The 26158-nt window shown below is 43.0% G+C and overlaps 2 protein-coding genes across 6 annotated transcripts in view; one reads left to right on the top strand and one right to left on the bottom strand.

The window, feature by feature from the left end:
* The window catches only part of pdxdc1 (pyridoxal-dependent decarboxylase domain containing 1), a 213172-nt gene that overhangs the window by 173285 nt on the left and 13729 nt on the right, over positions 1 to 26158 (bottom strand). The window lies entirely within an intron of this gene.
* LOC137383418 (bMERB domain-containing protein 1-like) overlaps positions 1 to 26158 on the top strand; it is a 113551-nt gene that overhangs the window by 77854 nt on the left and 9539 nt on the right. For both annotated transcript variants that reach the window (XM_068056239.1, XM_068056237.1), the window contains exons 4-5: positions 19106 to 19220; positions 22957 to 23039. In XM_068056239.1, the coding sequence (XP_067912340.1) occupies positions 19106 to 19220; positions 22957 to 23039 (198 nt within the window). The remainder of the gene's footprint in view (positions 1 to 19105; positions 19221 to 22956; positions 23040 to 26158) is intronic.

Below are 26158 nucleotides of genomic sequence, written 5' to 3'. Positions count from 1 at the left end.
ATGGCTCACATAAGTTTCACATTTCCACAGACATGAACCAGATAAGAGATAATACTAAGACAGCTCTGAGCCTCCTTTGTTCTTTTACCCTGCTTGTCTAATAACAAGAAGTGCAATTTTGACATACATAGAACCACTTGTAATGCACCCAGCACTTGCAGTCAGCAGAAAGTCCAAGACATGTGTTTTTGCATAAAGTAGCTTCCTGAGGAAAGCTTTGGTTCATTCAACTCTTACATTGCTTGATCTTTCAAAATACCCTGAAAAGCCTATATTCTTACAGTTGATAGAACCAATGCTGCAGCTTGCACCCAGAGGAAATTTTGCCTAATTTCACTTGCCAGCAGCTGCATATCTCGCAGTAGCAGAACAGAACACACTGTCGGCGCCAAACTGTCATGGTGCAGTTATATAGCAACTCCAATAATTTACTCAGTCTCACTGCTGCTCACATTTTGAATTCTGAAATATATTAGTGGGAGGGATTGATGATCATCCAGCATCATAGAATGGGCTAGTGTGAAATCTTAGTCTTTTCATGTGTTTGAAGGAAAAATTGAACACTGTCCAAAACAAAGTCCATTAAGTTCCGATGTACAAGTTCCACCATTGATAAGACATTCCCAGTAGTATGGTTGTTTTATTTTTCTCCAAAATACGACCAGCATTTCTGTTAATTTTATAGAATTGCTGCCTTGTCCATTTTGTGGGCTTTGGGAATAAAATGTGTTTATTGCCTGCTCTTGCCATTTGTTACTGTTTCTATGTTTTGAGCTACATAGAAATATAAGCCTCGATTTTAAATCAGGGCTGCAGGGGCTGAAGCAGCCAGAAATCTGTGCCCCCCTGCCATTATCCCTCAGCATGAGGCCAGGGAAATTTAACACCTAGGCCTCATTTGAATGTCCCAACATTAACTCCTGCTTGCAGCCAGCAGGGATGATGTCATTGCCATTGTCACTGCTGTAGTCAGGCCTGCAGTTAAAATTGTGTGTGCATCGCAATGACATAATTGGGATGAGACTTTTCCATTTAAATTAGATCCACCTCCCTTAAAGCGGGCAGCCTTCCCATACTTAAATTCAGGCAAATTAAGTTTGGGGGATGGGAACGTATTAGTGTGTCATTCTATGCAATCGTATGCTTAGCACGAGCTGTGGTGTTGCTTATGCGATCAGATCGTACCCATTTCCTTCCTTTAGACTCCATCCACTTCCTAAGCCACCACCAGATGCTAAACCAGGCCCGTTGGCCCTTCCAATATTTTGCCATTATATCACATGGGTTTGAAATTTTCACAAATTCTATCGTACTTACTAGCTTAATAAAATACACGGGACCCTTGATTATCTGCCGTAATGGAGGACATCCTAGGCAGATAATTGAAAGTCGTCTAAGTACTGTAAGCCGCTGATTGCTCTGCCTCTTCCCAGCATTGAGCTTCATTAGTCCTGCCAGCAAGACTGGCTGGTGCTGCAGCCATCAGTCAGCTGATTTTCTGGCTCACATCTTCCCCCACACACTCAGCCATTGCTCCTGCTGGCAGATCAGAGACAGCAACTGGAACTGTTTCCACAATATGCCCCCCCCACAATGCTGATCTTAAAGGGATTGCCAAATTTAATATCAATTCTCACCATCACGAGAGCATACTTAAACAGATTGTATTGATTTGCAAATCAGTGACCCTGCCGAGATCAGCATGGTTGAGGCTACTGATGAGATTGTTGGGGGTGAACACGTATTCCTTGTGACGTTTGCTTCAGGTTAACATTTGACAGGCTATGCTGGGTCTGACAGCTGGAGTGGGAGGGAACTGTATGGTGAGGTGGGGGAAGCGGGGAGGGGGTAATAGCTGTGAGCCATCAGATCAGTTGATTAATAAGCTGTGTTGAACCAGTTAACCTTGCTGCCAGGAATCCTGTGCACTAAAACAAAAAGTGACGGAAGCCACAACTCCCACTGGTCTCTTATTCACCATGAAGATTCTTCTGGATAATAAAAATTGTGGCTAATGGAGCGAGGATAATTGAAGTCCCATTATAAGTCAGCACGTGATTTCAGCCATGGCTTTGCCAACTGAATATATAGGCTGGCACAAACTTTTGTACAGAAACTTAAACAGTGATTACAAAATAATTCTCTCTGTTAGCTAGAGAGATGCACATGAACCAAAGACCACACAGGATTGAGTAAAATGCTGTTTTTACACACAGCCCAATATTACTGACTGTTTACTTCAGTGGAGAGTACAATTGAAACAGTGTAAAACCAGCAGCCGGAATTTTCCGGACCTTTTGGGGATGTGCTGGGAGGTGGGAAGCCTGGCAAAATGGAGGGAGAAGGCTTTGGGAGCGGAGCCCAATGTCTTCCTGCTGCCATGCCATATTGCCAGCGGCGGGAAATTTGGCAGCTTGGACACCCGCGGTGAAGCCAATTGAGCCACTTAAGTGGTCAATTAAGGGCCACTTCCCACCTCTGCGGGCACTTTGCCTGCCTCAGGAGGGCCCACTGCCACATGGGGAGAACACCCAATGAAACCTGGTGCCGCCCCCCCCCCCCCCCCCAGCCCGATTGCCGGGCCCTGGCTACCCCCAATCCAACTTATCTGTCTCCAAGGACGGCCTGGCTGCGGCTGCAGCTGCAGCCTCGGTAATGGCCACTGCTAATGGTGGCACTGCTCAGCTGCTGGCCCTCTGATTAGGCTGGCAGCTCCTGGGGATGGCCGCCATCCTTAATTGGACAGCAGCCCAGTGGCAGCCTCTTAATTGGCGGCCGCCGATAGTACACCGCCCGGTTCCCGCTGCCCGTCGAAGCGAGGGTCACCTCCTGCTTTCAGCCTCAGCAGCGCAACTTCTGCCATCTGCAGAAAATTCAACCCAGTATTGCAGCCGATCGTGTCAGTTTCCAGACAGGCAAGTTAGATTAAAATTATCCCCCAGGAACCAGCAGGCACTGGGGAACATGTAAGGAGGCAAATCTGCAATAAGATGTATATACACGAACATTAGAACCAGAGGCTGTTGAAGCTGTAAGTAACCACCAGCATGACTAAATCCAGAGAATGGAAATTAATTTATTGTTCTGGGGTATAGAGTGTTTTAGAAAAGACTGTGTACAAATTAAGAAGTTGATCCTGTGGGATGTAGAAAGCTACAACAAATCTTTTTTGGACGGATATTCATTAAAGCTATAAAATCCAAGTTTACACTAGGGCTATGCTGTAGAACACCAGGTCAGCATTAAAAATGGGACAGTTTGCTCTGTGAGGAGATCAGAAAAAAATGGGAAATTTATTTTGTTGGGAGTCTTCAATATATTTAATATAACTAGCAAACCCATGTTGGTTAGAACCAGAGTTGGTAATCTAATATATGAAAACATCTTCAACCAATGTGTCCAGGAAGCTATGAGAGGCAATGCTCATCTTGATCTGGTATTAGTTAATGATTCAGAAAATGTACAGGAAATGAAAATCATAGCAGTCCTGGGGAGATAGCAACCACAAAATGACCAAGTTTAGCTTGATCTGGGAGTCAGAAAAACTCAAGAACAGGAGCCAACTACATCAACTTTAAAAAGGCTTAACTCAAATAAGTGAACAGGTAAAGAGGGAGGTAATTCAACAACACTTCTGTGGAAGATGAATGGAATACCTTTAAAGCTATAATAGAATAGAATCATAGGATGGTTACAGCACTGAAGGAGGTCATTCAGCCCATTGTGTCTTTGCCAGCTTTCTACAAGAGCAACTCACCTAGTCTCACTCCCCTGCCTTTTCCTCGTAGCACTGCAAAAATTTTTCTCTTCAGATAATTATCCAGTTCTCTTTTGAAGTCATCGATTGAATCTGCCTCCATCACACTCTCAGGAAATGTGTTCTAGATCATAACCACTCACTATGTAAAAAGGTTTTTCCTTGTGTCGCCGTTGCTTCTTTTGCCAGTCATAAATCGGTGTCTTCTGGTTCTGGATTCTTCCACGAATGGGAACAGTCTCTCCCTATCTACTCTGTCCAGACCCCTCATGATTTTGAACACCTCTATCAAATCTCCTCGTAATCTTCTCTTCTGCAAGTAGAACAGCCCCAGCTTGTCCACCCTATCCACATAACTGAAGTTCCTCATCCCTAGAACCATTCTCGTTAATTTTTTCTGCACCCTCTCTAATTCCTTAACATCCTTCCTAAAGTGTGGTGCCCAGAACTGGACACAATACTCCAGCTGAGGCTGAACCGTGTTTTATACTGGTTTATTATAACTTCCTTGTTCTTGTACTCTATGCCCTATTTATAAAGCCCAGGATCCTGTATACTTTATTAACTGCTTTCTCAACTTGCCCTGCAACCATCAAAGATTTGTGCACATGTATCTCCAGGTCCCTCTGCTTTTGCATGCCCTTTAATTTATATTGCCTCTCCTTGTTCTTCCTACTAAAATGAAACACTTCACACTTTTCTGCGTTAAATTTCATCTGCCACTTGTCTGCCCATTCCACTAGCCTGTCAGTCAATAATGCAAAGCATGCATGATAAATATATTCCCAATACCAACAAGTTCAGACAAAACCAATGTAATGCTTAATAGATTAACAAACAAATTAAAAGTGAGATAAAAAGGGAAAATGGCCTGTACAAATTCTGCAGGGAAAAAGGCGAAAGTGGTTCCCTACTGTAAATACATGAAATGCAGAAACAAGTTAAAAAGATGATCAGCAGGACGAAGTGAATCCTGGAAAAAAGCATAGCGGCTGAAGCTAAGCATAACATTAAACATTCTTTCTCAGTGCCACAACAACAAGCAAGCAGTCAAAGGGGAAGTGAAAGCCATAAATGGTGTCCAAAATAAAATTAATGACTTTGTTATAAGTGAGAGTTTCAGAAAGGCTAAATGGGCTCAGAACAACTTGGTCCCTGAGATAGATGATAGATATCACAGACAGCCGAAAAAGACTAAGGAAGAGATTTGTGAAGCACTGGCATTATGAGGAGGTATGGATCACTGTGGAGGTTTCTGAAGATCGGAAATAGGCTAACGTGATGCCCATATTCACCAGATACAGGTAACAACACACCAATCAATCCCACTTCCATTCCAGGTAAAATAATGGAATCAATGGTGAGGAGTAAACTTGAGGATCATTTGCAACAAAACAGATTATCAGCAGTCATTGTGGATTCAGAAGGGAAAGATCCTCCCTGACCAATCTCTTTGACTTCTAGGAGGAAGTGAGAACTGAAGTAGTGTGTGGTGAAGATCTTTGGCAAAGTTCTGTACCAGAGGCTGTTTATTAAACTCAAAGCTGTGGGTATTCAGGGTGACCCTGGGAATTGATAACAAACCGATGAAAGGTAGGAAGCAATGCATTATCGTGAGAAGAGTTATCTCAAAGTGGGGGGACATACTAGGTGGACTTATTCGGACTCAGTGCTGAGACCATTCAAAAACTCCATGCAAAGTGGTCAAATTCACATTGATATCAAACTAAGAGGGGTAGTGGAACTGGAAGAGACAGCTCAAATGAGAACATGGCTACCCAACCCAAACCCGACGGGACCCGACGACATGTGTCGGGTTCGGGTCGGGTCGCTCTTCCAGGTCTGACATTCTGGCTCGGTTCGGGTCAGGCTGGGTCGGACACAGGTGGCAGTGTTGCCTTTTGGTCAGGGAGGGAAAGGGAAGTAAGACTAAGAGTAAGCGTCATTAAATTCCGGTAGTCGAGTCAGGTCGGGTGGGGGAAAAAAACCAAAGGACTCGGGGCCCGGGTCCGGGTCAGGTTCAGGTTAGATGTGGTCGGGTCAGGCCCAGGTCGGGTTTCAATTGCAGATATGTAAGTGGGCAGTACAATCGGTGAAATTTAATGTAAATTAATTAAAACGTACAACACGTATGAAGAAAAACATAGATGTCACACATACTCCAAGGATGGTTTTGAAATGGCTGAAAATGAAAGACTGTCAGGAGTCTTAATATACCCAAGGCTAAAAAAAATCCAACCAACACACAGCAGCAATCAACAAAGCCATTTGGAGTTGATCTACATAGTCAAATCTGTATAAGTCAGAGGAGGAACTGATCAAAAGTATAATGCTCTAGTCAGACTGCAACATGGATTCTGCATCCATTTTTGGCCACCAAAAAACAAAAGTGAAATTCAAGTGTTGGAGGCAGTACAGAAAAAAAAGCCACAAGGCTAATGTCTAATTTCTAGAGTCTGATTTATGAGGAGAGATTGGATAGACTTCGGCTTTTCAGCTTTGAAAAGGGGTGTCTTAGAGGTGATCTTTTAGAAGTTTATAAGATTGTTAAGGTCACAGAGAAAATTAACTTGCTACATTACTTTAAATTAAACTAGCAATAGAACAAGGGGAACTTGTAAAAGGGAATTGTAGGATAGATTTCAGAAAAAAATTCTTCGCAGATAGAGTGATCAATGTGTGCAGTAAGCTTCCAGATAGAATAGTGATGGCAGAAACCTTGAAATTATTTTTTTAAAAATGAATGATATGGTGGATGGACATAAGTCTCTCTCTGTATGAATGAATTCAGATGGACTAAATGGCTTTCCTCATCTGTAAAGATATTGTGACCTTGTGATCAAAGACTTGTGGCAATTGAAACTAAAAATGCTGCGAACAGGTCAGGCAGCATCTGTGTAGAGAGGAACAGTTAAATAATTAGTAATTTTGTTAATTGTATATCAATTGTGTTTAATTATATGCAGGTGGAGGGGATTAATTGGGGTTTCACTTGAGTACATGTAAAAGTCACTTACTGAAAATGTGAGGTGGTTGAATTAGGAGGTAATGTTTCACTCTGCAAATAAGTGTTAGACTGAGTAAAGATTGGCTCCAGTACTACACTTCACCAACTGGCTTTCTGGATTATAACAGTAATATTAGGGGATGGTAATAGGTTTTGCCAGTAGAATCATGGGGCTGAAGCTTACCACCATTGAAGTAGTACCGCTGATGGGACTGAAAGCAGGAGACCACCCTGCACCAGTGGGCAGAAGGACCCTGGGACAGCATTTTGCATTGAGGATGGTGGCCCGCCTCCCAGAGGTGCGGGCCCAGTCAGAGGCCAGCATCCCTGGCAGCACCACCACTAGTGGCAACCACTGCTCTGGCTGCAGGACAAGGAAGAGGGTGCCTCCAAGCTGAGGCACCCCAAAAACAAGGTAGGATTTTTTCAGCAAGCCAGGGCTAGGCAGGCAGGCCCCGGCGATCAGGCTCGGGGGTCATATTCCAGCAGCAGTGCCTTAACTGCAGGAGTGGCATTTGCTGCTTGGAGTCCCTTCCGTGGGCCATGGAGTGGCCATTAAGAGTGGCCTGCTAGGAAGTTTATGAAGTTCAATGCAGAGAAATATGAAATGATTCATTTTGGTAGGAAGTACATGGAAAAACAATCTAGAATAAAGGGTATGATTCTAAAGGGGGTGCAGGAGCAGAGAGACCTGGGTGTATATGTACATAAGTCAAAGAAGGTGGCAGGACAGGTTGCGAGAACAGTTAATAAAGCATACAGTATCCTGGGCTTTATTAATAGGGGCATAGAGTACAAGAGCAAGGAAGTTCTGTTGAACTTGTATAAGACATTGGTTCGGCCTCAGCTGGAGTATTGCGTCCAGTTCTGGGCGCTGCACTTTAGGAAAGATGTGAGGGCACTGGAGAGAGTACAGAAAAGATTCACAAGAATGGTTCTAGGGATGAGGAATTTCAGTTATGAAGATAGATTGGAGAAGTTAGGACTGTTTTCCTTGGAGAAGAGAAGGCTGAGAGGTGATTTGATAGAGGTATTCAAAATCATGAGGGGTCGGGACAGAGTAGATAGAGAAACTGTTCCCACTCGTTAAAGAATCGAGATTTAAAGTTTTTGGTAAGAGAAGCAAAAGTGAAATGAGGAAAACTTTTTCACGCAGCGAGTGGTTAAGGTCTGGAATGCGCTGCCTGAGAACCACCTGCTGGTGGAGGCAGGTTCAAATGAAGCATTCAAAAGAGAATTAGACAGTTATATGAAAAGGAAGAATGTGCAGAGTTACGGGGTGAAGGCAGGGGAATGGAACTGAGGGAATTGCTCTTTCAGAGAGCCAGTGTGAATATGATGGGCTGAATGGCCTCCTTCTGCACTGTAATGATTCTGGGAGGCTGCCAATGTTTACCTAGCTGTCTCCCCATGAGGTGACAGCCCTTCCTGACACCGGTAAAATGCTAATGGGGGTGGGAGGTGGCCTTTAATTGGGCACTTGAGTGCCTGAATTTGCTGCTGAGGTTCCCGCTGCTGGTAATATGCCGCAGTGGCAGGAAGGCATCAGGTTCTCATCTCAATGCCTTCCCCTACTATATTATCAGCCCTCCTGCTTCCCAGCCTGTTTCCAAAGGGCTGGTAAAATCCAGCCCATGATGTACGTAGTTACCTTCCGGATGGCTGTCACTTTGGAAGCTTGAAAAAGATCATTTCCAAATATAATGTTTGCTCTTGAAAGAGGTCATGTTCTATAAGAAACTCATTATGTATCTGTGGTGCTACAATAATTCATGGAAAATGGAAAAATTAATGTACTGGAGAATAATAACTCAGGAAACCTATATTTAACATAATGGCACTGCAGAGTTCCAGAGGTCTATTAAAAGTTTCCAATTCAGTGATTCAAATACTTTAACTAATGTGCAGTAGTGGAAATGTTCTGTTTATGCAAAGAATAAATCGATGTCTTAAAATAAGAATAAAAATAGTTTGGAAGGACATCAATGTTGATGCAGCAAAAGTAACAGGCCTTTCCACGAGTTTGAATAAAAACCTTGTATGAGCCATGTGCTTTATTTATTCAATTTTTTGTTATATTGTCAATGAGATTATATTTTTCCTTTGTCGAAGGGGACTTAGCAAAAATATAATAAAAGCAAAATACTGCAGATACTGGAAATCTGAAATAAAAACAGTAAGTGCTGGAAAAACTCAGCAGGTCCTTCAGCATCTGTAGAGAGAAAAGCAGAGTTAACATTTCAGGTCAGTGACCCTTCTTCAGAACTGGCAGATATAAGAAATGTAAAAGATTTTAAGCAAGTAAAGTGGGGGTGGGGCAAGAGATAACAAAAGGGAAGGTATTGATAGGACAAGGTCACAGAATAGCTGACCAGAAGGTCAGAGAGCAAAGGCAAACAGTATGTTAATGGTGTGCTGAAAGACAAAGCATTAGTACAGATAGGGTGTTAATGGACTGAAAAATGAACAGCCACAAACACAAACATGAAAAAAAAGTGGGTAGGCACAGTAGAAACAAACTGAACAAAATAAAATGAAATACACAAAAAAAAAGAAAAAATAACTAAAGATAAAAGTAAAATGGGGGGCCCGTCATGCTCTGAAATGACTGAACTCAATGTTCAGTCCGGCAGGCTGTAGCGTGCCTAATCGGTAAATGAGATGCTGTTCCTCGAGCTTGCGTTGATTTTCACTGGAACACTGCAACAATCCCAGGACAGAGATGTGAGCATGAGAGCAGGGGGGGGGGGGTGTTGAAATGGCCAGCAACCGGAAGCACGGGGTCATGCTTTCGGATTGAGTGGAGGTGTTCCGCGAAGCGGTCACCCAGTCTCCTTTTGGTCTCCCCAATGTAGAGGAGACCACCTTGTGAGCAGCGAATACAGTATACTACATTGAAAGAAGTACAAGTAAATCGCTGCTTCACCTGAAAGGAGTGTTTGGGGCCTTGGATAGTGAAGAGAGAGGAGGTAAATGGGCAGGTATTACACCTTCTGCGCTTGCAGGGGAAGGTGCCGTGGGAAGGGGATGAGGTGGTGGGAGGAGTGGACCAGGGTGTCGTGGAGGGAACGATCCCTTCAAAATGCTGACAGGGGAAGGGAGGGGAAGATGCCTTTGGTAGTGGCATCACACTGGAGGTAGTGGAAATGGCAAAGGATGATCCTTTGGATATGGAGGCTGATGGGGTGGAAAGTGAGGACAAGGGGAACCCTGTCGCGGTTCTGGGAGGAAGACAAAAATATTTTGAAGTACATTTTTAATAGCTGTCTAGTGCATCATTAACCTAGTTGTTCCCATTTCCATTCAGATGTTATAATCAGCCCATAACTGTGCCATAAATGCCAACCCAGAAAGTTAGCAAAAATGACTCAGTTCGAATAAAGCTAACACAGTACCCAAAAAGATGACACTTCAAGAATGACTCTGATTATAAACATATGACATGAAAACAAATAGTTCCATGGGCTATGTAACTTTAATTATAGGTATACCTAATAGGGATGATCATGATTAGGTGCTTTCAGTGAGGAGCAGCACTCACGAGGAACATTGTTTAAGGAAATTACAGGGCCGCAGCCCCTGGTTTTCCACCCCTTAATTTAAATGCACTGAAATGTGTAGCACCTGATTTCTTGCTCAGCAGGACCACCAGTTCAGAGAATCATCCTGAACAATCCCATACTTGTATCGGAGGGAGAAAAAGTGCATGTGAAAGCCTGAAGGGAAAAATCCAAATGTTACGTGGGATTACATAGAATTAACAGCACAGAAATAGGCCATTCAGCCCAACCTGTTGGGAAGCATGGGAGGGGGTAGGAGGAGGGCTGATGTTATTAGACTGTGATTGGATAGGAATGTGCAGCTACAGTTAACAGGCTTGCTTTTAGATTGACATGTTGACAAAATGGCATGTCCTACACAATCCCTCAGGGACAGAGTTGGACCTCTGGTGGACAGGCATGTCCAGTTACAGTCTAAATGGACATCTGTACCAAGATTCAAAATGTTCAGCTTAGAGGGGTACCTGGAATGCTCTTAATATGATTTTTAAAATTTCTATTCTTTTAATGAAAAGTTTTCAATAGTTAGGTTAAGTATTGACAACGTGCTATTGCGTGGATGGGGGTAGAGTTTGCAGGCTGATCTAGATTTAGTCTTCAACGGGAGGATTTAACTTTTCAGGCTCATCCAGTCTTCCTCTGCCATCCTCCAAAAGACAATCAATCTCCTTTAGATTGGTTGCCTGCATTGTGCAGATGGATTTGTTGCTGATCATACGCTGAGTGAGAATTCATTTGTAGGAGAGGTGGGATACCAGCAATCCCACTTTCAAAAGCGACTTCATGACTGGGTTTTTGGTTGGGGTGGGAGGTGTCGAGGCGGAGTACCTCCCCCCACCCATAAATTGCTGACCGAGTCCAGGAAGAGGTGAAAACCCAGAAAATTGATTCAATTTTCAGTGAAGAATTAGCATAATGTGAGCAGGGGGCCGCAACCCATATTAGTCCCCCTACTCAGATTATGCTAATTCTTCACTAAAAATGGCATCAATTTTCTGGGAGAGTGACATTTTCTTTGATATAACAAGCTACGATTATTTTCCCAACTGCCCTGATAATGTTGCAGAAAGAAGATAGAGCAACTTGGTAAATTATTTGTAAGCAGGTGACCTGGTAGTAGAGGAGTTTCAGCATTTGTTCTCTGCTGTTGAAGGTTGCAAGCTGAAGTCCCAAAGAAAGATGACTTTCAAACTTATTACCTGTGACATTGAGAAAATGGCTTTTAGACCTCTAATGGAGCTCAGAACCACAGCCACTGAGCAGCATTGGTATTGGAAGTCAAAGAGAAGCTAAAGTTACACACATAATTTGAAACAGAGGGAAAGAGTCAAAAAGCAAAATCAAGTCTACATAATATTTGGATTATTGCTCAATAGCAACCGCAATTCAAACTTGAATAAGTGGTTAGGAAATCCCTTCCTAAAGGAACTGTTGGTGTACCTACATCCCAAGGATTGCAGCGGTTCAAGAAGGCATCCCAACACCACCTTCTCAAAGGTAATTAGGCATGGGCAATAAATGCTGGCCTAGCCAGTGATGCCCACATCCCACGAACGAATTCAAAAGAAACAATCTCTATCAATCAGTACTCATAAAAAAGAAAGAACAATTTACATTTATATAACAGCTTTCACAACCACAGGACATTTCAAAGTGCATTATAGCCAATGAAGTACTTTTTTGAAGTTTAGTCATTATTGTAATGCAGCAGCCAGTCCACACACACCAAACAGTGCAATATGGAGCTGGCACCTCCAACAGTGCAGTGCCCCTCCATATTGCACTGTCAACGTTGATTTTTGTGCTCAAGTCTAGAGTGGGACTTGAACCCAGAACCTTATGACTGAGAGGCAAAAATTCTTCCAACTGAACCACGGCTGACACAGTGTATTGATATGCTTCACTGCACCTTCACACACTTAGCACTGCTACAAGACTTACACCCACATCTCAGTTTGCAAACACTGCCAGCTGTTCAACTACATCAGCCAAACAGATTGCATGACACTAATTGACACACCTCCCTCTCTCTCAAATGACAAGCTGGTGCACAACCAGAGGCAGCAGGAGCTAACCAGAGGGGAAGAGGCATGCCTGTCTGTCCCAACCAGCAAGGAGGAGACGGTGCTGCCTATTATTGGGATGACTATTGCTGGGCTATGGCCAGCAGAAGAGCTGAAACCATCAAAGATGACTATATTCTCATACTTAATCCTCCTTCAAACATCCTACTTCTCCCTTATCATACACTTCTCCTGGTTTACAAGCTGTGGATGGTGTAAGTATGCACCTCTTACTTTCCCCCAGCCCTCACCCTGTGCCCTTTTCCTTTCTGATACCCAAGAGGTGCAACCTGGTCAGGCAATGGAGGAACATCAAGAAGCCAGTGATGATGAAAACACAGCATCGTCACTTGATTTCACACACACAGCCACCAGCTCAGATACTGACACTGTGTATCTTCGAGGATAGATGAGAGCCAGGATCTGCACATGGTGAGACACCGGCTACGAGTGGCCTGCAGCCAGGGCAGGTGGCAAGGACAGCGCAAGAGCCAGCTCACCAGAGGGCAAGGTTGCACTAGGGTTATGCTGCAGAGGACTCAGATGAGCACTTCAATGGGGGAATGTACAGAAAAAAGCTGAGAGATATGCATAACGAAATGCTTGGTGCGTTGGGAGGCCTGCCAGAAAGTTTGTGGTCAGTGTCAAGGAGTGTGGAGGAGTCCAGCACCAACTTGACAAAGGGCTTTGCACAGAGCTTGGAGCCCGTCCTCTCCAACATGGAAGTAGTGGCCAACTCCATTTGCAAACTCATGGACCCAACCATGATGCAGCCAATGTCACTGCTTCTAGACAGTACAAGTAACAGCCACATAGTGGCCAGTATTTTACAAAGCTCCCGAGGTCGGGCTTTGTTGCGGGGGGGCTGGAAGATCATTCCCACAGTCGGCCCGCCATGGAGCCCAAGGACGAGAGGCCGGGCCTAATCTTCCCAGCGGCGGTGAGGCTCCGTGGTGGCCCGCCTGCCGCTGGGTGATGGACCTGGATTAAATTATTCAAATTAGCAGAATGCATACATTTAAATAAAATTGACTCCAATCTAACTGTTGGGGCGCGATCTTCCATCCAGGGAAAGCAGGCGCCGCAGTGGTGGGGAAGGGAGGAACTTAAGATTTTTAGTGCGGGAGTGGCGGGGTGGGGGGGGAATGGGGTCAAATTTACATCATTTGCGTAGGGGATGGTGGGAAGGAGTGACCTGTGCACTTTGTTCAGTTTGCAGGGGTAGGTCAAGACTGGAAGGTAAGTGCTTTGGCGTGGGAGGTGGTGGAGTGGGCAAATAATGAATTTTGTTATTGTGGGGTGGGAGAGGGGTGGCAGATTTTTAATCAGTACGGTAACTTAGCTGGCAGGGCTTTAAAAATGGCGCCAGTGCCTGCGCACAGGCAGCTGACATCATTGTCGGCGTGGAGAGCCCGCCCCCTCCATGTAATTCAGGAGGGCCGACCTAACCGGCATATTATTGTGGGCCCTCGTGGTGGCTGGCATGGTGGCAAGCAACCTGCACATGTGAGCTGCCATTTTTTCCACCCGTCAAAATCCAGCCCAATGTCTTAGTGCTGCACTGGAAGCTCAGACTGCTGCCATCATGGCTGTGGGTTGCAGTGTGCAAAGGGATTTGCAAGTTATCACAACAGTATAGCAATATATCCTTCAACAGATTACTAAATTGCTGAGGCACTGCCCTGGGGGAGCGACAGTGGCTCCATGGCACACAAACCTGCAGTCTTCTCTCAGGATGACATCATTTGTGCTCCTACCCCTGCCACTCCGCCAGTGCCCTTGTTGCCTGTCAGCCAGCCAGACTACTGCCACCCATACCAAGATGGTGCAGTCTGAGGCCTTCTATGTCCAGAGCAACTTGAGGTCATCCTCCAAGGCCATCTGCAGTCTCCTGCACTGAAAGTCAACAACCTTGAACCAGCCAGGCTGCAACCACTGGGGTAGCACTGCATAGGAGCACTAGGACAGGCAAAGACACATGGAAGACAGTCGCTAATGGAATGTACAAGGGTGAATAATTGCCTTGTGTTTGCAATATGACCTGATCTCATTTATAAATTTAGTTTGGAATGTTTATTTTGTGTGGCTTTTATTTTTGCTAAGCAGACATTGTGGTGGTGAGTAACGGGGGAAGGTAAGTAGTGGGGTTGGTGGTGAATAGGGAATTGGGGTTGCGGTTACTTGTATCGCACACGGGTAAATTCTTCGTGGACAGCCCAGCCAAAAAGAGGCTGCCTAGATTGCCTCCTCCCTTCCTCCTCCTCTTCCTTCTGCTGCTGCTCCTCATGCTTCTGGTCTTCAGCTGCTCCCCTCGTGATGGCAAAATGGTGCAAATGCAGCATACCACCACACATCTTGACATTTGCTCTGCCGAGTGGTGCAGAGCTGTTCCAGATCTGTCCAGGCAGCAGAAGTGTTGTTTCAGTAGTCTGCTCTGTCACATTTTGCGTGGCAGCATGGCTTTAATTGTATGCATGCTGTGCACATGTGCATAGTTTGCACACTGGAGTCATGAGCCATGTCGTCAGCACATTGGCATCATCAGCCAGTAGCCACCCTTTGGTTTGCTATGATGGCTTAAATGCAGCTGGCACATCAGGCTGACACAGAATGAAGGCATCACGACTGCGGCCAGGATACCAGGCATTGACCTGCAGGATTCGCTGTCTATGGTCACACACCAACTGGATGTTGAGGGAGTGGAAGCACTTTTGGTTCTGGTATAGGGCAGAGTTGACATGTGGAGCCTTTACAGCAATGTGTGCACAGTCAATGACACTGTGCTCCATGCAGAAGCCTGCAATCTTAGCAAACCTGCATGCTTGCTCCACCAGCTGCTCTCTGGCAACAAAGAATGAAATGTAGTCAGCTCTCTTTGAACTTCCCTTATACAACAGTGGACTGCAAACTGTAAGATATTGCAAAAACCTCTAGCTGCAACCTGGAAGGAAGCAAATGCATAAATGTTGATCACCATGATCAGCTTCACAGCCACTGGCAATGTGGTTCTTGCCCTGATCTAAGGTTGCAGTTGTGAGTGCAGCAGGTGCAGATTTCAGTGAGGATGTCCTTACTGTAGCACAGGTGTCTCACACATTGTTCCTCACTGAGGTTCAGGTAAGAGAATTGCTCCCTGAACACCCTGGGTGGGTATAGCCTCCTGATGACAGCCCTTCTCCCTCTCCTTCCAGCAGCTTGTCCTGCTCTGTATGGCCTCTGTTCATTCTCCAAGTCATGCTGTATTCCAAGGGGAATGGCTATCAGTGCACCCATGTCTGGGAGTAACTGGTTTGTGCAGAAACCTTGAAGTTAGCAAAAACCCCATCAACCCCACCTGCCACACCACTCCTTGGAGGCTTTTGTAACTTGAAACAACTATAGGAGCACAAAACACTTGTGGAATTGTAACAACAGTCAGAAGAACTAAACCAGCAACTAATCTGTAAGGAGTTGATGATCCCGATACATAGTGCTGGTGTTGAGTCTTTCCTGCTGCTGAACACATGCTTAGCTGTGCAAGGTTAAGAGAGGGCATTAGCTGCAATGTTGAGCTCCAAAATGGCACAGCTGACATCAAATTAACATTGCATACTGATTTATGTTCTGATCCGCCTGCTCTATATACTTTCAGTGGTAGTTCATTACATGTGCTCTAATGCATGCACCAATATGATGTCTGGTGTGATTCGCCCCACAAGAGCGTGCGCGTGCCACAGATGCCATTTTGTAGCTCTAAGGGCACTCATTACGCCAAAAAGATATTTCGCCCAAATGTTCCAATGGTATATATTCTTAATTCTAAGAATTATAATTATCTTTGTTAGGTCAGTGAGTACATTCCTTTTCCTTTGCGGTCTGATGGTGTTGATATATGTGAATCCTTGATGTACTTTATTCCATTGTAAATATGTTTATTGTCACTGGTGCTTTGGGCATTGGCAGCTACAGGCTTCCTGACTGATTGGAGGTAGCCTCTGAAACAGTCAACCATACATAAATACCTACTAGCAAACACTTAAGGGTAACTTCTAGTAAATATTTTGAATAGCAAAAGAATGAAAGCAGAGTGAACATAGACGTTTAGTAATAATCAGCTTGACATAAAACTTTACTGTTTTAAGTTGCGCAGGTATTGACCTTGTTAAAATGCTTATGGCCAAGCTACATGCAGCTCTAGGCATAATTCAATCAACCTCTATCACATATATCAAAGCTTCCCTGTTTTCAGCTTGCAGTTTATTCAGTACATTTCTGTTTATTATCTGATGTAGGAAGGTAGCCATCTAATCACCAGTCAGGCACTGCTGTGCAGGTGGGAGGTAGCAGCAGTTTGTGCTTGTATGAGGCAACAGGGAAAGATGGTTTCACTAAACCTTCAACTACTTTTAATAAAAATACAAACCTATAATAAATCAAGTGTCCTATTTTTAATATTTGTTACGGAGGCACAGTTCTTGGAAAAGCTGTTTCTTGAACCTTTGGAGGTAGGTGGAAGGAAATGAGTCAGATGAGTAGATGAGTTGAACATTATTTTCATTGCAGTGACTTATTGCACAAATAACATGATGATGCTTTCATTTATTTTACATCATTGCATCGCATGTTTGTACTCAAATGAAATGAGGATTGGCAAATGCATTTCCAAGAGGACAGTGGTCCTTTTAAGACTGATGCCTTTCTTCCACTGCAGAAAATCTCAGAGACATTCTATAGTCTGGAACTTGTTCAATGGATGTTCTTTAGGTGTTGATGAATTTCACTTCAGTGGGTAGGTGGTATTCTATCCAGCTCATAATGCAATGGCAGGTTTCATCAAACATGGAGCTGGTTATTATTATGAAGGGGTAAGAGGTGTTTGTAGTAAATCTGTGTGGGCTAAACCACTCCAAGCCCTACATTGGAACAACGACTATAGTTTAAAGGTTGGGTGTAAGCCCATTGGGACATCCTGAGGTTGTGAAAAGCATTATATAAATGCAAGTTCTTTCCTTCTTGCTATGTCGTCATTGGTTTCATCAAATTCAAATCTCTAGGTGTCTTCCCTTCCTCATTAATGATGGTACTGTCCTTTCATTTTAACAGGAAAAGACCAATTGATAGTAGATACAACTGCAGCCATTTCTTTCCATAATTAAGCAAGATTGTTTTGACTGTAATCTTTTTCTTTAATATCAAAATCTAATTAAAACAGATTTCCAGCATCTGCAGTATTTTGCTTTTATTTAGATTGTGGTACCTGCTATTGTCAATTGATAAGACTTAGTTGCATTTAGAACAATTGATATCCTTCCTAAGGAAAAAAAAAAATTTTTTTTGGTTGATTTAATCTGAATGAGCTGGTTTTGACTTTACCAATTGTGGTAACAGCCAGGGCAACTAACTTTTCTAGGCAAATTTCATGTGTTCTAGGGAAGTTGCATGTAGCCATTAGCCCAGCAGAGTTGAGGCAGACAGGACAGTTGTCATTGCAAGTAATCCACATAGGCAAAAATATAAGTATCGGAGCTTAGAAAAAAGTGGCAATCAAATGCTATTTACATTTATTTACACTTAGTTTCCCAATTGGTCTTCCTTGTATTGCTCTCTAGGGCTTAAACCTTAACACAGATAAATATCAAGGAATGCTTAACGCCAGATATCACTGCTTCTCAGGTTCTGCCCAGTCAAAGACATTTGCTTAGATACAATGGAAGTGAAATTGGTCTTAGGCGCAATGTGGGATAGCATATCGGCAGCCTGTTTTGCATCTGTTTTACACTGAAGTCAATGCAAAAGAGAATTGGGTGGGGGGTAAAATGTGCTGCTGATTCACTATTGCATAATTTATGCTAAAGCTAATGCAGTAATTCACTTTCTTCTATTTAGGTGGATAACTCAGCATGCAAATTCCAGTGACTACAGGAAAAATACATGTTCCCATTAGCCCTTAAGTGTGACTTTGGGGGTGATTTTAACCCAGCAGGTGGGCACCTAAGATTGCTCAGGATAGTTACATGCTGAAAAACCTCCAGGATCCCACTGTTCAGGACTTGAACCTGCCGCACCGAGCAGATGGCAAGGATACCCGTCCAGAGCCGGTGGGGTCCTTCTTTACATTTGCATATCACGTCCTGATGACTTCATCAGGACCCAACTGCAATTTTAACTGAGCCCTGCGTGGGCAAACCACTAATGCTTTCCCACCAGGTGAAAGCCAGTCAGGACCCGTTAAGCAGAAAACGCAAGTTGTTTTGCTATCCTTTGTGATGCTAGGAGGAGCAGTTCTCCTCTGGGCTCCACAAGGAAAGCGTATGTTTCTCAACTTCCCTTCCCCCACTTGAGGCCACCGTGATATGGTCCTGGAAGCTGATCCCACCACCTACCCTCCAGGGCATGCAGTTTTTTTTTGCCACTTCTCGCCTGCTCCAGGCTTGAAGTTGTCCAGTGTGTTTTAAATAAAGTCCGTAAGTTAAAGTAGCTCAGGCCTCATTTCTGGAGCTGCAGATGAGTTTCTAACTCGCACTGTCCAAAACCCACCCAGAATTACAATTAGGGTCTTTAAGTCTGTGACAGACCAGTTGTGTGGGCAGCATGGCCGGAGAAGAAAGTTAATTGTTACATCAGCTTTTAGAGCAGTCAATTTTGGAATTATATTAATTCTCTCTCAAATTGCAGTCAGTGTTAAAGTACAGTAATGAAAAGGTCTTAACTTTCATTTTGCAATCAATATTCATTACAGAAAAGGAAAAATACAAAGAAGACAAGCAAAAAGAGGATGTACTGATCCACAAAATCCAGAAATTAGTAGAGAAAAGGGACTTTCTGGTGGAAGATGCAGAGGTGGAGAGATTAAGGTAAAAAGTTGGATGTTATTAGAGTACCTCGTTTATATACGATTTCTTTTCTATCTGCTTGCTTTCATTTCCTCTTGTGGGGACACAGGTTCTAAGCTAGTAAAGGTGAAAAAAGAGATTCCATTCTACTCATCAATATCGTTGATAATATCATGAATTTTAACAGTTCAGGAACAGTGGGTAATGGGATCTGTGATGACATTCACTCTCATGGTTCTGATGGTCACTGACCTGAAACATTAACTCTGCTTCTCTCTCCACAGATGCTGCCAGACCTGCTGAGTATTTCCAGCATTTCTTGTTTTTATTCAGATTTTCAGCATCTGCAGTATTTTGCTTTTATTCACTCTCACAGTGCTGGCCATTGTTGCCAAGTTTAGGTGGAATATCAGCATCAGTTGAATTGCAAAGAAAAGTGCTTCTGAGTAATATGAAGCATGTCATTCATGTGTAGGCCATATGCTGTATCATATCACTATTGGGGTTTTACGGTTTTAATTTTTATTAATCAAATATGTAGCACTTCTGAAAAATGCTGGTTTGTACATTTCAATGCAAAACAAATTATTAAAGTTTTTCTAGATGTGGTCTAGTAAGGCTGTAGACGTACCTGAGAAATCTCCATTAATCGTTTTGCAAATGTTCAGCATGGTGTCCGTAGTGTTAATTCCTGTAGCTTTTCACACTTTGTTGAATATAATTGCAGTAGTTTTTGGAGACGACTGGCCATATGGGTAATTGAAGAGTTGTTAAGTTGAATTTGTTTGAATCATCTTTCTTTAAAATTGAGAAGCCCCGTTAGTGACTAAACCCCATGTTACAGACTATAATGCTTTTGGATTGTTACACGAGATTAGATTTCTTGGGCTCAGCCTCACAGACCACTCTGTAAGTGAGCCCTCACTGCCTGTGACCAAGAATGTGTCTAGACAATGCCCACAGCAAGCCCAGAGGTCAAACAGCGAACTCTTGACACTGTACTTAGGCTGACCAGACATTTCATGTGCTGCCACAAGGTTTCCTCATCTTCAGGTGGAACAATTAACATGCTCAGAAAACTACTTAGGTTATAAACCACGAGAAAGATTTATTGACTTTTTAGTGAAAATACAAATATAAACAGTAGATTTACAGTCAATTCTGTTATATTCTATTATATCGACTTGGAAGAACAAAAATAACAAGGTGCTTCATTAGGTCCTACGCTAATCTTCACTGTAAACTTGATGGCAAGCACGGCCCCTGACTCAATGTGGACATTCATTGCTGACTGGCCTAGGGAATCTCTGGCCTGCCTCTGCCTACAGTGCATTCAGCTGACTGGACGAAGTCAGCATCAAATCTATCCTTCAAAAAATGCATCACTTAAATTCAGTCAGAGCAACGATTACAACATAGCTTAAAAGATACAAAGGATGCTTATGTTTCAACTGAGTGTTTGACACATATACAGGATGCTATTAACTGACCCCGAAACACTTGGAATGACATGTGAAACAATGGGGGGCAATTTTAACCCCAAAAATGGGTGGACTGGGGGGTCAGGTTAGATGTTAAAATTTTTAAAATCTCAAACCCGCCTCCAACTCACTTTAAGAGAGCCGGGACAGGAGCAACCAGCCAACCCATTCCAAGAAGGCGGGCTGGCAATTTAAATAATATAATGAGGCGGGGCCTCACATTTAACCTGCTTTAGCCCCCTCCAGCCCTGGTTCCCAGGCCTTGGGAAACATGGCAGCTCAAGGGAGATGAGGACGGCTTCGGGAAAAATGTAACCGCCCTTACAGCATTGCTTGTGGGCCAGGAGAAGTAGGAGTGCTTCCTGCTGGCTCCCCAAGCTTTCTTCCTTCCCTGAGTTCAGACCCCTCCTCTCCCATCAGAACCCCCTCATCCAACGATCACCCCCAACCTCCAATTGGGGATTGGATCCCCCTCCCTGGGGTGGGGATTCAGACCCCTCCTCCCCCAACCCCTACCCCAAACCTGTCAATCAGGCTGACTTCTGGGTGCAGATCCTGTTTTTAAAAAATCCACCCCCATCAATATCGGCACCAATGCAGCAGTCACATATTAGGGCCCTTCTCAACTGTTTCTTTCCCTGGTCCTTATCTGCATGAATATCAGCCAGACTGTGTTTTTGCTGTAAGGGAATCTAATTTTAACCTTGTGTTTATTGTAACTGAAAAGAGAAAAGCCAGTAAAATAATACATCATAGACAAAAAAAACCCCTAGAAACTTGTGAACTGTCAGCAGAAAGGATCCCTGTGCCTGAATGGGTTGGCCCAAGGCACAACTGATATTGGGTCTTGGGTCTTATTTAAATGGTGTCCCCAGGCAACCCACCAGCAAAGAGGCTTTGAATTTTGGGCCACTGCGTCGGCTCTCAGGCAGATTGTTAACAGGTAAGGAGCTGCGACAAGGAGTGGGGGCAACTTGGAAAGGGAGGATGATTGGGAGGGGTCAACCGGAAGAGTCAACCGGAAGAGAGTCGAACAGGACTTCAGGCCGGGTAGTGGAGCGGGTGTGCGATTGGGATATAGATCAAAGTGGTGATCAAGGCAGCAATCAGGAGGTGGGGAAGGCAGTGTGTAGGCGTGGGTCAGAAGTATAGCCAGCAGTGGCCTGTGGTTTTAATGTGGGGTTGAGAGGAGTATTCCCCCTTTTAAGGACTGGCAGTTAAGTCACATGTAGACCTGGTTTTCCTGAATGTAGCCGACCTGCCACTGCCTATATTCAGGGAAACACAATTTTGCACACAGAGCCTCAAAAAGGCATTAGGGCCCTTATTTCGTTATGTATGTTTCAGGCCATGTTTCAGGCACAGGCCCTTGGTGCATATTGTTTTGCATATGGCAATTTCTGGCTTGTAATGAGCAAATGCTTCCTGTCTGCCATATTGGAGGCTTTGGTGCCTGTTTAGCACCCGATAAAGGGCTCGGTACCATCAAACTTCTAGGCCATTGGATTAGATAAATCAAAAGATGGTTAGGAAAAGCGAAGCTTGGATGATAAAAGCCTGTAGATTACCAGGAAGAATGGAAGACTGAGGAAATTAAGAAGTTTCCATAGTGCACTGCTCAAAGAATGAGTTATGACATGAGAAGATGCAACAATTCTTGATTTCAGTATAGTTAAGATACAGGAGCAGGAGGAATGTCCAGGACAGTGAATTTTGAACTTACAATGAATATAAAAGGAAAGTTTGGAAAAAGTCATATTGAGAAAACAGAGGTGAAAGTTAAAAAATAAATAACATACTTGCTCTGTATTAAAGGGTTGCCTGCTAGGAAGGCAAGTTGGTACGACAATGCAGATTGCTGAATATGCAGAGTGCTGAACTGAGGGCAGCAGCCTTCCAAAAATTAGTGGAGAACTGAGAGAATGTTTATTATTCTCAAGTAATGCATGACAACTGTTTGGAAACTGAAATATAACATTTAAACAGTGGCTGGTAAGTTCTAAATTAATCTAAGATCTACCAGATTCTAGGAGTGGTAAATATAATGTTCTACTAAGACCATGTTTGCGTTGATGTTTTGCCCTGCATTGAAATCATTCAGTGCCTAGCTGATTGATTTCTTGATACAGGGAACAAATAGTAAAACTTATTCCATTCACTATCACTGACATTCCACATCTTAATGAACACAGAAATTTTATATAAAAGCAACTAAATAAAGATATTCTTATAATGTATATTTTGAGAGAGGTGTAAAAATGACTTGCTTTCTACAGGGAAAGAGAAGAGGACAAGGAAATGGAAGAATTTCTCCAATCTAAGTTAAGACCACTAAAAAATGTAACTAAAGTGCCCACAGGTAAGACATGACAAGTACTATACTAGGACTAATAAGAAATGAATAAGAGTGAGGAACTTGAGGTAATTAAATATTAGCAGAGAAAAAGTATTGGAGAAACTTAAGGTACTAAAAGCTGACAAATCCCCAGGACCTGATGGTCTACATTCTAGGGTTCTAAAAGAGATAGCTGCAGAGATAGTGGATGCACTGGTTATGATTTTCCAAAATTCAATGGACTCTAGAATGGTACCAGCAGATTGAAACACCACTATTCAAGGAAGGAGGGAGAGAGAAAATGGGGAACTATAGGCAACTACATCAGTTGTCGGGAAAGTGCTGGAATGTATTACTAAGGGAGTCTTAACAATGCACTTAGAAAATAATATGATCAGACAGGGTCAACATGGTTTTATGAACGAAAAATCATGTTTAATAAATTTCTTAGTTTTTCGAGGATGTAACTACAAGGGAAGATAAAGGAGAAACCAGTTTATGTAGTATCCTTGGATTTCCAAAAGGCATTCAAATAAGGTGCCACACAAAAGATTAATATGGAAGATATGGGCTCATGGAGTTGGGGGTAATATATTAGCATGGATGGAAGATGGGTTAATGGACAGGAAGCAGAGAGTAGGGATAATTGAACATTTTCGAATTGACATGTTGTAATTAGTAGAATGCCATGAGGATCAGTGCTGGGGCCCCAGTTATTTACAATCTATATTAATGACTTAAACCAAGAGACTGAGAGTAATGTATTTAAGTTTGCTGATAATCTAAGCTGTGAGGAGGACACAAGGAGGCTGCAAAGAGATATAGACAGGTTATGTGAGTGGGCAACAAGTTGGTAGATTGAGTATAATGTGGGGAAGTGTGAGGTTACTCACTTTGGGAGTAAGAATACAAAAACAGAATATTTTTTAAAAGGCGTGAAACTTTTGAATGTTGATGTTCAGACAGACTTGGATGTACTCATACAAGGATCACAGAAAGTTAGCATGCAGGTATAGCAAGCAACTAGGAAGGCAAATGGCATGTTATCCTTTATTGCAAGGGGACTGGAGTACAAAAATAAGGAAGTTTTGCTACAGCTGTATAGGGCTTTGGTGAGACCACACCTGGAGTACTGTGTACAGTTTGGTCTCCATATCTAAAGAAAGATATACTTGCCTTGGAGGCAGTACAATGAAAGTTTATTAGATTGGGTCCTGGGATGAGAGTGTTTTTCTATGATGAAAGGCTGAGTAAATTGGGCCTATACTCTCTGGAGTTTAGAAGAATGAGAGGTAATCTCATTGAAACATACAAGATTCTGAAGCGACTTGACAGGGTAGATACTGAGAGGTTGTTTCCCCTGGCTGAGGAATCTGGAACACGGGGGCACAGTTTCAGGATAAGCGGTCGATCATTTAGGACTGAGATGAGGAGAAATTTCTTCACTCAGAATTGTGAATCTTTGGAATTGTCTATCCCAGAGGGTTGTGGATGCTCCATCATTTAGTATATTTAAAACTGAGATTGATAGATTTTTGATCTCTCAGGAAATCAAGGGATATGGGGAGTGGGCAGGAAAGTGGACTTGAGGTAACAGATCAGCCATGGTCATATTGAATGGTGGAGCAGGCTCAAGGGGCCGAATGGTCTACTCCGGCTTCTACTTCTTATGTTCTAAAAACCGACGAACATTTTGATAGAGAGAACATTAGAAAACATGGAAGGAGAAGAACTCATTTAGCCTATCAAGCCTGCTCCTGATATAGACAAGGTGCAGTCTACACTGTCTTGAATTCCCACCCATTTCATCTCCTGAGGGAAATTTACATACTCCCTGATACTCAAAAATAATCACGCAAAACTTTAGAATATTCCTCGCATTTCAACCATAGTCTGCTCGCTTCCAAATGCAGCATCCTCCACCTCCTGGCCTAACAGCATAAAAAAAATCTCCTATGGAGTATTTGTCTGTCTGAGCCTGTAGCCTCTAATTCTATTAACAACCGTATATTTATTCAACTCATTATTGAAGGAGTTGATCAATACAGAACTAACCCACCTTTACAGGGATTCTGTTGCAGGCACCTACTATTCTGAAGGGGGAATGTCTTCACTTTAAACCTGCAATTATATTATATAAAATGTTAGAAATAAACAGGGGATTGGAAGGATTTAAGTTGTCAGCTTGGAAAATATCAGCATTAAATCTGTTTTTAAGCTAAGGCTATATTAGTCCTCCAGATTCGCGGTTATCAAACTTTTTTTGGTGGAAGGACCCCTTTTCAAATGGATTAGTAATGACAGACACTCCATCTAAATGACAATACTATATAATACTCATATACTCAACATGAAAGTGCTGCATGCAATTTATATATGTGTGTATATGATAATTAAAAATTAATTATAGATAGATGTATTCCAGAGTTGCTTCCATTGTTTAAAACCTAAGCCTAGTTTTTAAAGTACATTTCTATCTATTCCTCTCCACAAACCATTTGTGTCGTATGATTGATGCATTGAAGAGCCAATAAATGGTGAATCTCTGTTCCTGTCTGGAGCTTTCCAACCAATTAATGCACAGACAGGTGGTGCTTATCGAGGTTGGTGGTTAGGGGGGAAGGTTATTCTTAGTGTTAAAAGTATTACATTTATGGTATTGAAGTGGTCTCCAGTTTGAAACAGTTTTATTTCGATATGTTTTATATGAATCTTGTGATGGAGGAGGTTTAGTTTGTGGACCTCCTGGAAAGTCTTTACGTACCTCCAGGGGTCCACAGGCCCCAGTTTGAGAACCACTGCTCCAAATTACCAATTGAATAAACTTACTTGCAATTGCAGCCACTTGGGATCTTTAGACTCAATTTTTGTCACTACACAAATTAGCAGCTTCACTGTAGTACCAAAATGTGAAATATATATATATTTTAAAAGTCACCGTTGTGGGAAGGAGTGTTCTTTTGGGGTTGAGGTTATAGAGTATTGAATACAAGGAGTTTTACTCTGAATTTGGCCTGTACTATACTAGTTATAATCAGGAAGCATTTGAAGAGGTCATTGGTTGACTGAAGGGGAAGATTATTCTGTACTGTAGTACTGACATCCCTGAACTTCATGAAAAGAAAAATTCAACAAAAAAATAT

This window comes from Heterodontus francisci, chromosome 24 (assembly GCF_036365525.1).
Source record: "Heterodontus francisci isolate sHetFra1 chromosome 24, sHetFra1.hap1, whole genome shotgun sequence".
Taxonomy (NCBI): Eukaryota; Metazoa; Chordata; class Chondrichthyes; order Heterodontiformes; family Heterodontidae; genus Heterodontus; species Heterodontus francisci.
Note: the sequence above shows the minus strand (reverse complement) of the source record. Positions and strands in the feature narration are given on the sequence as shown.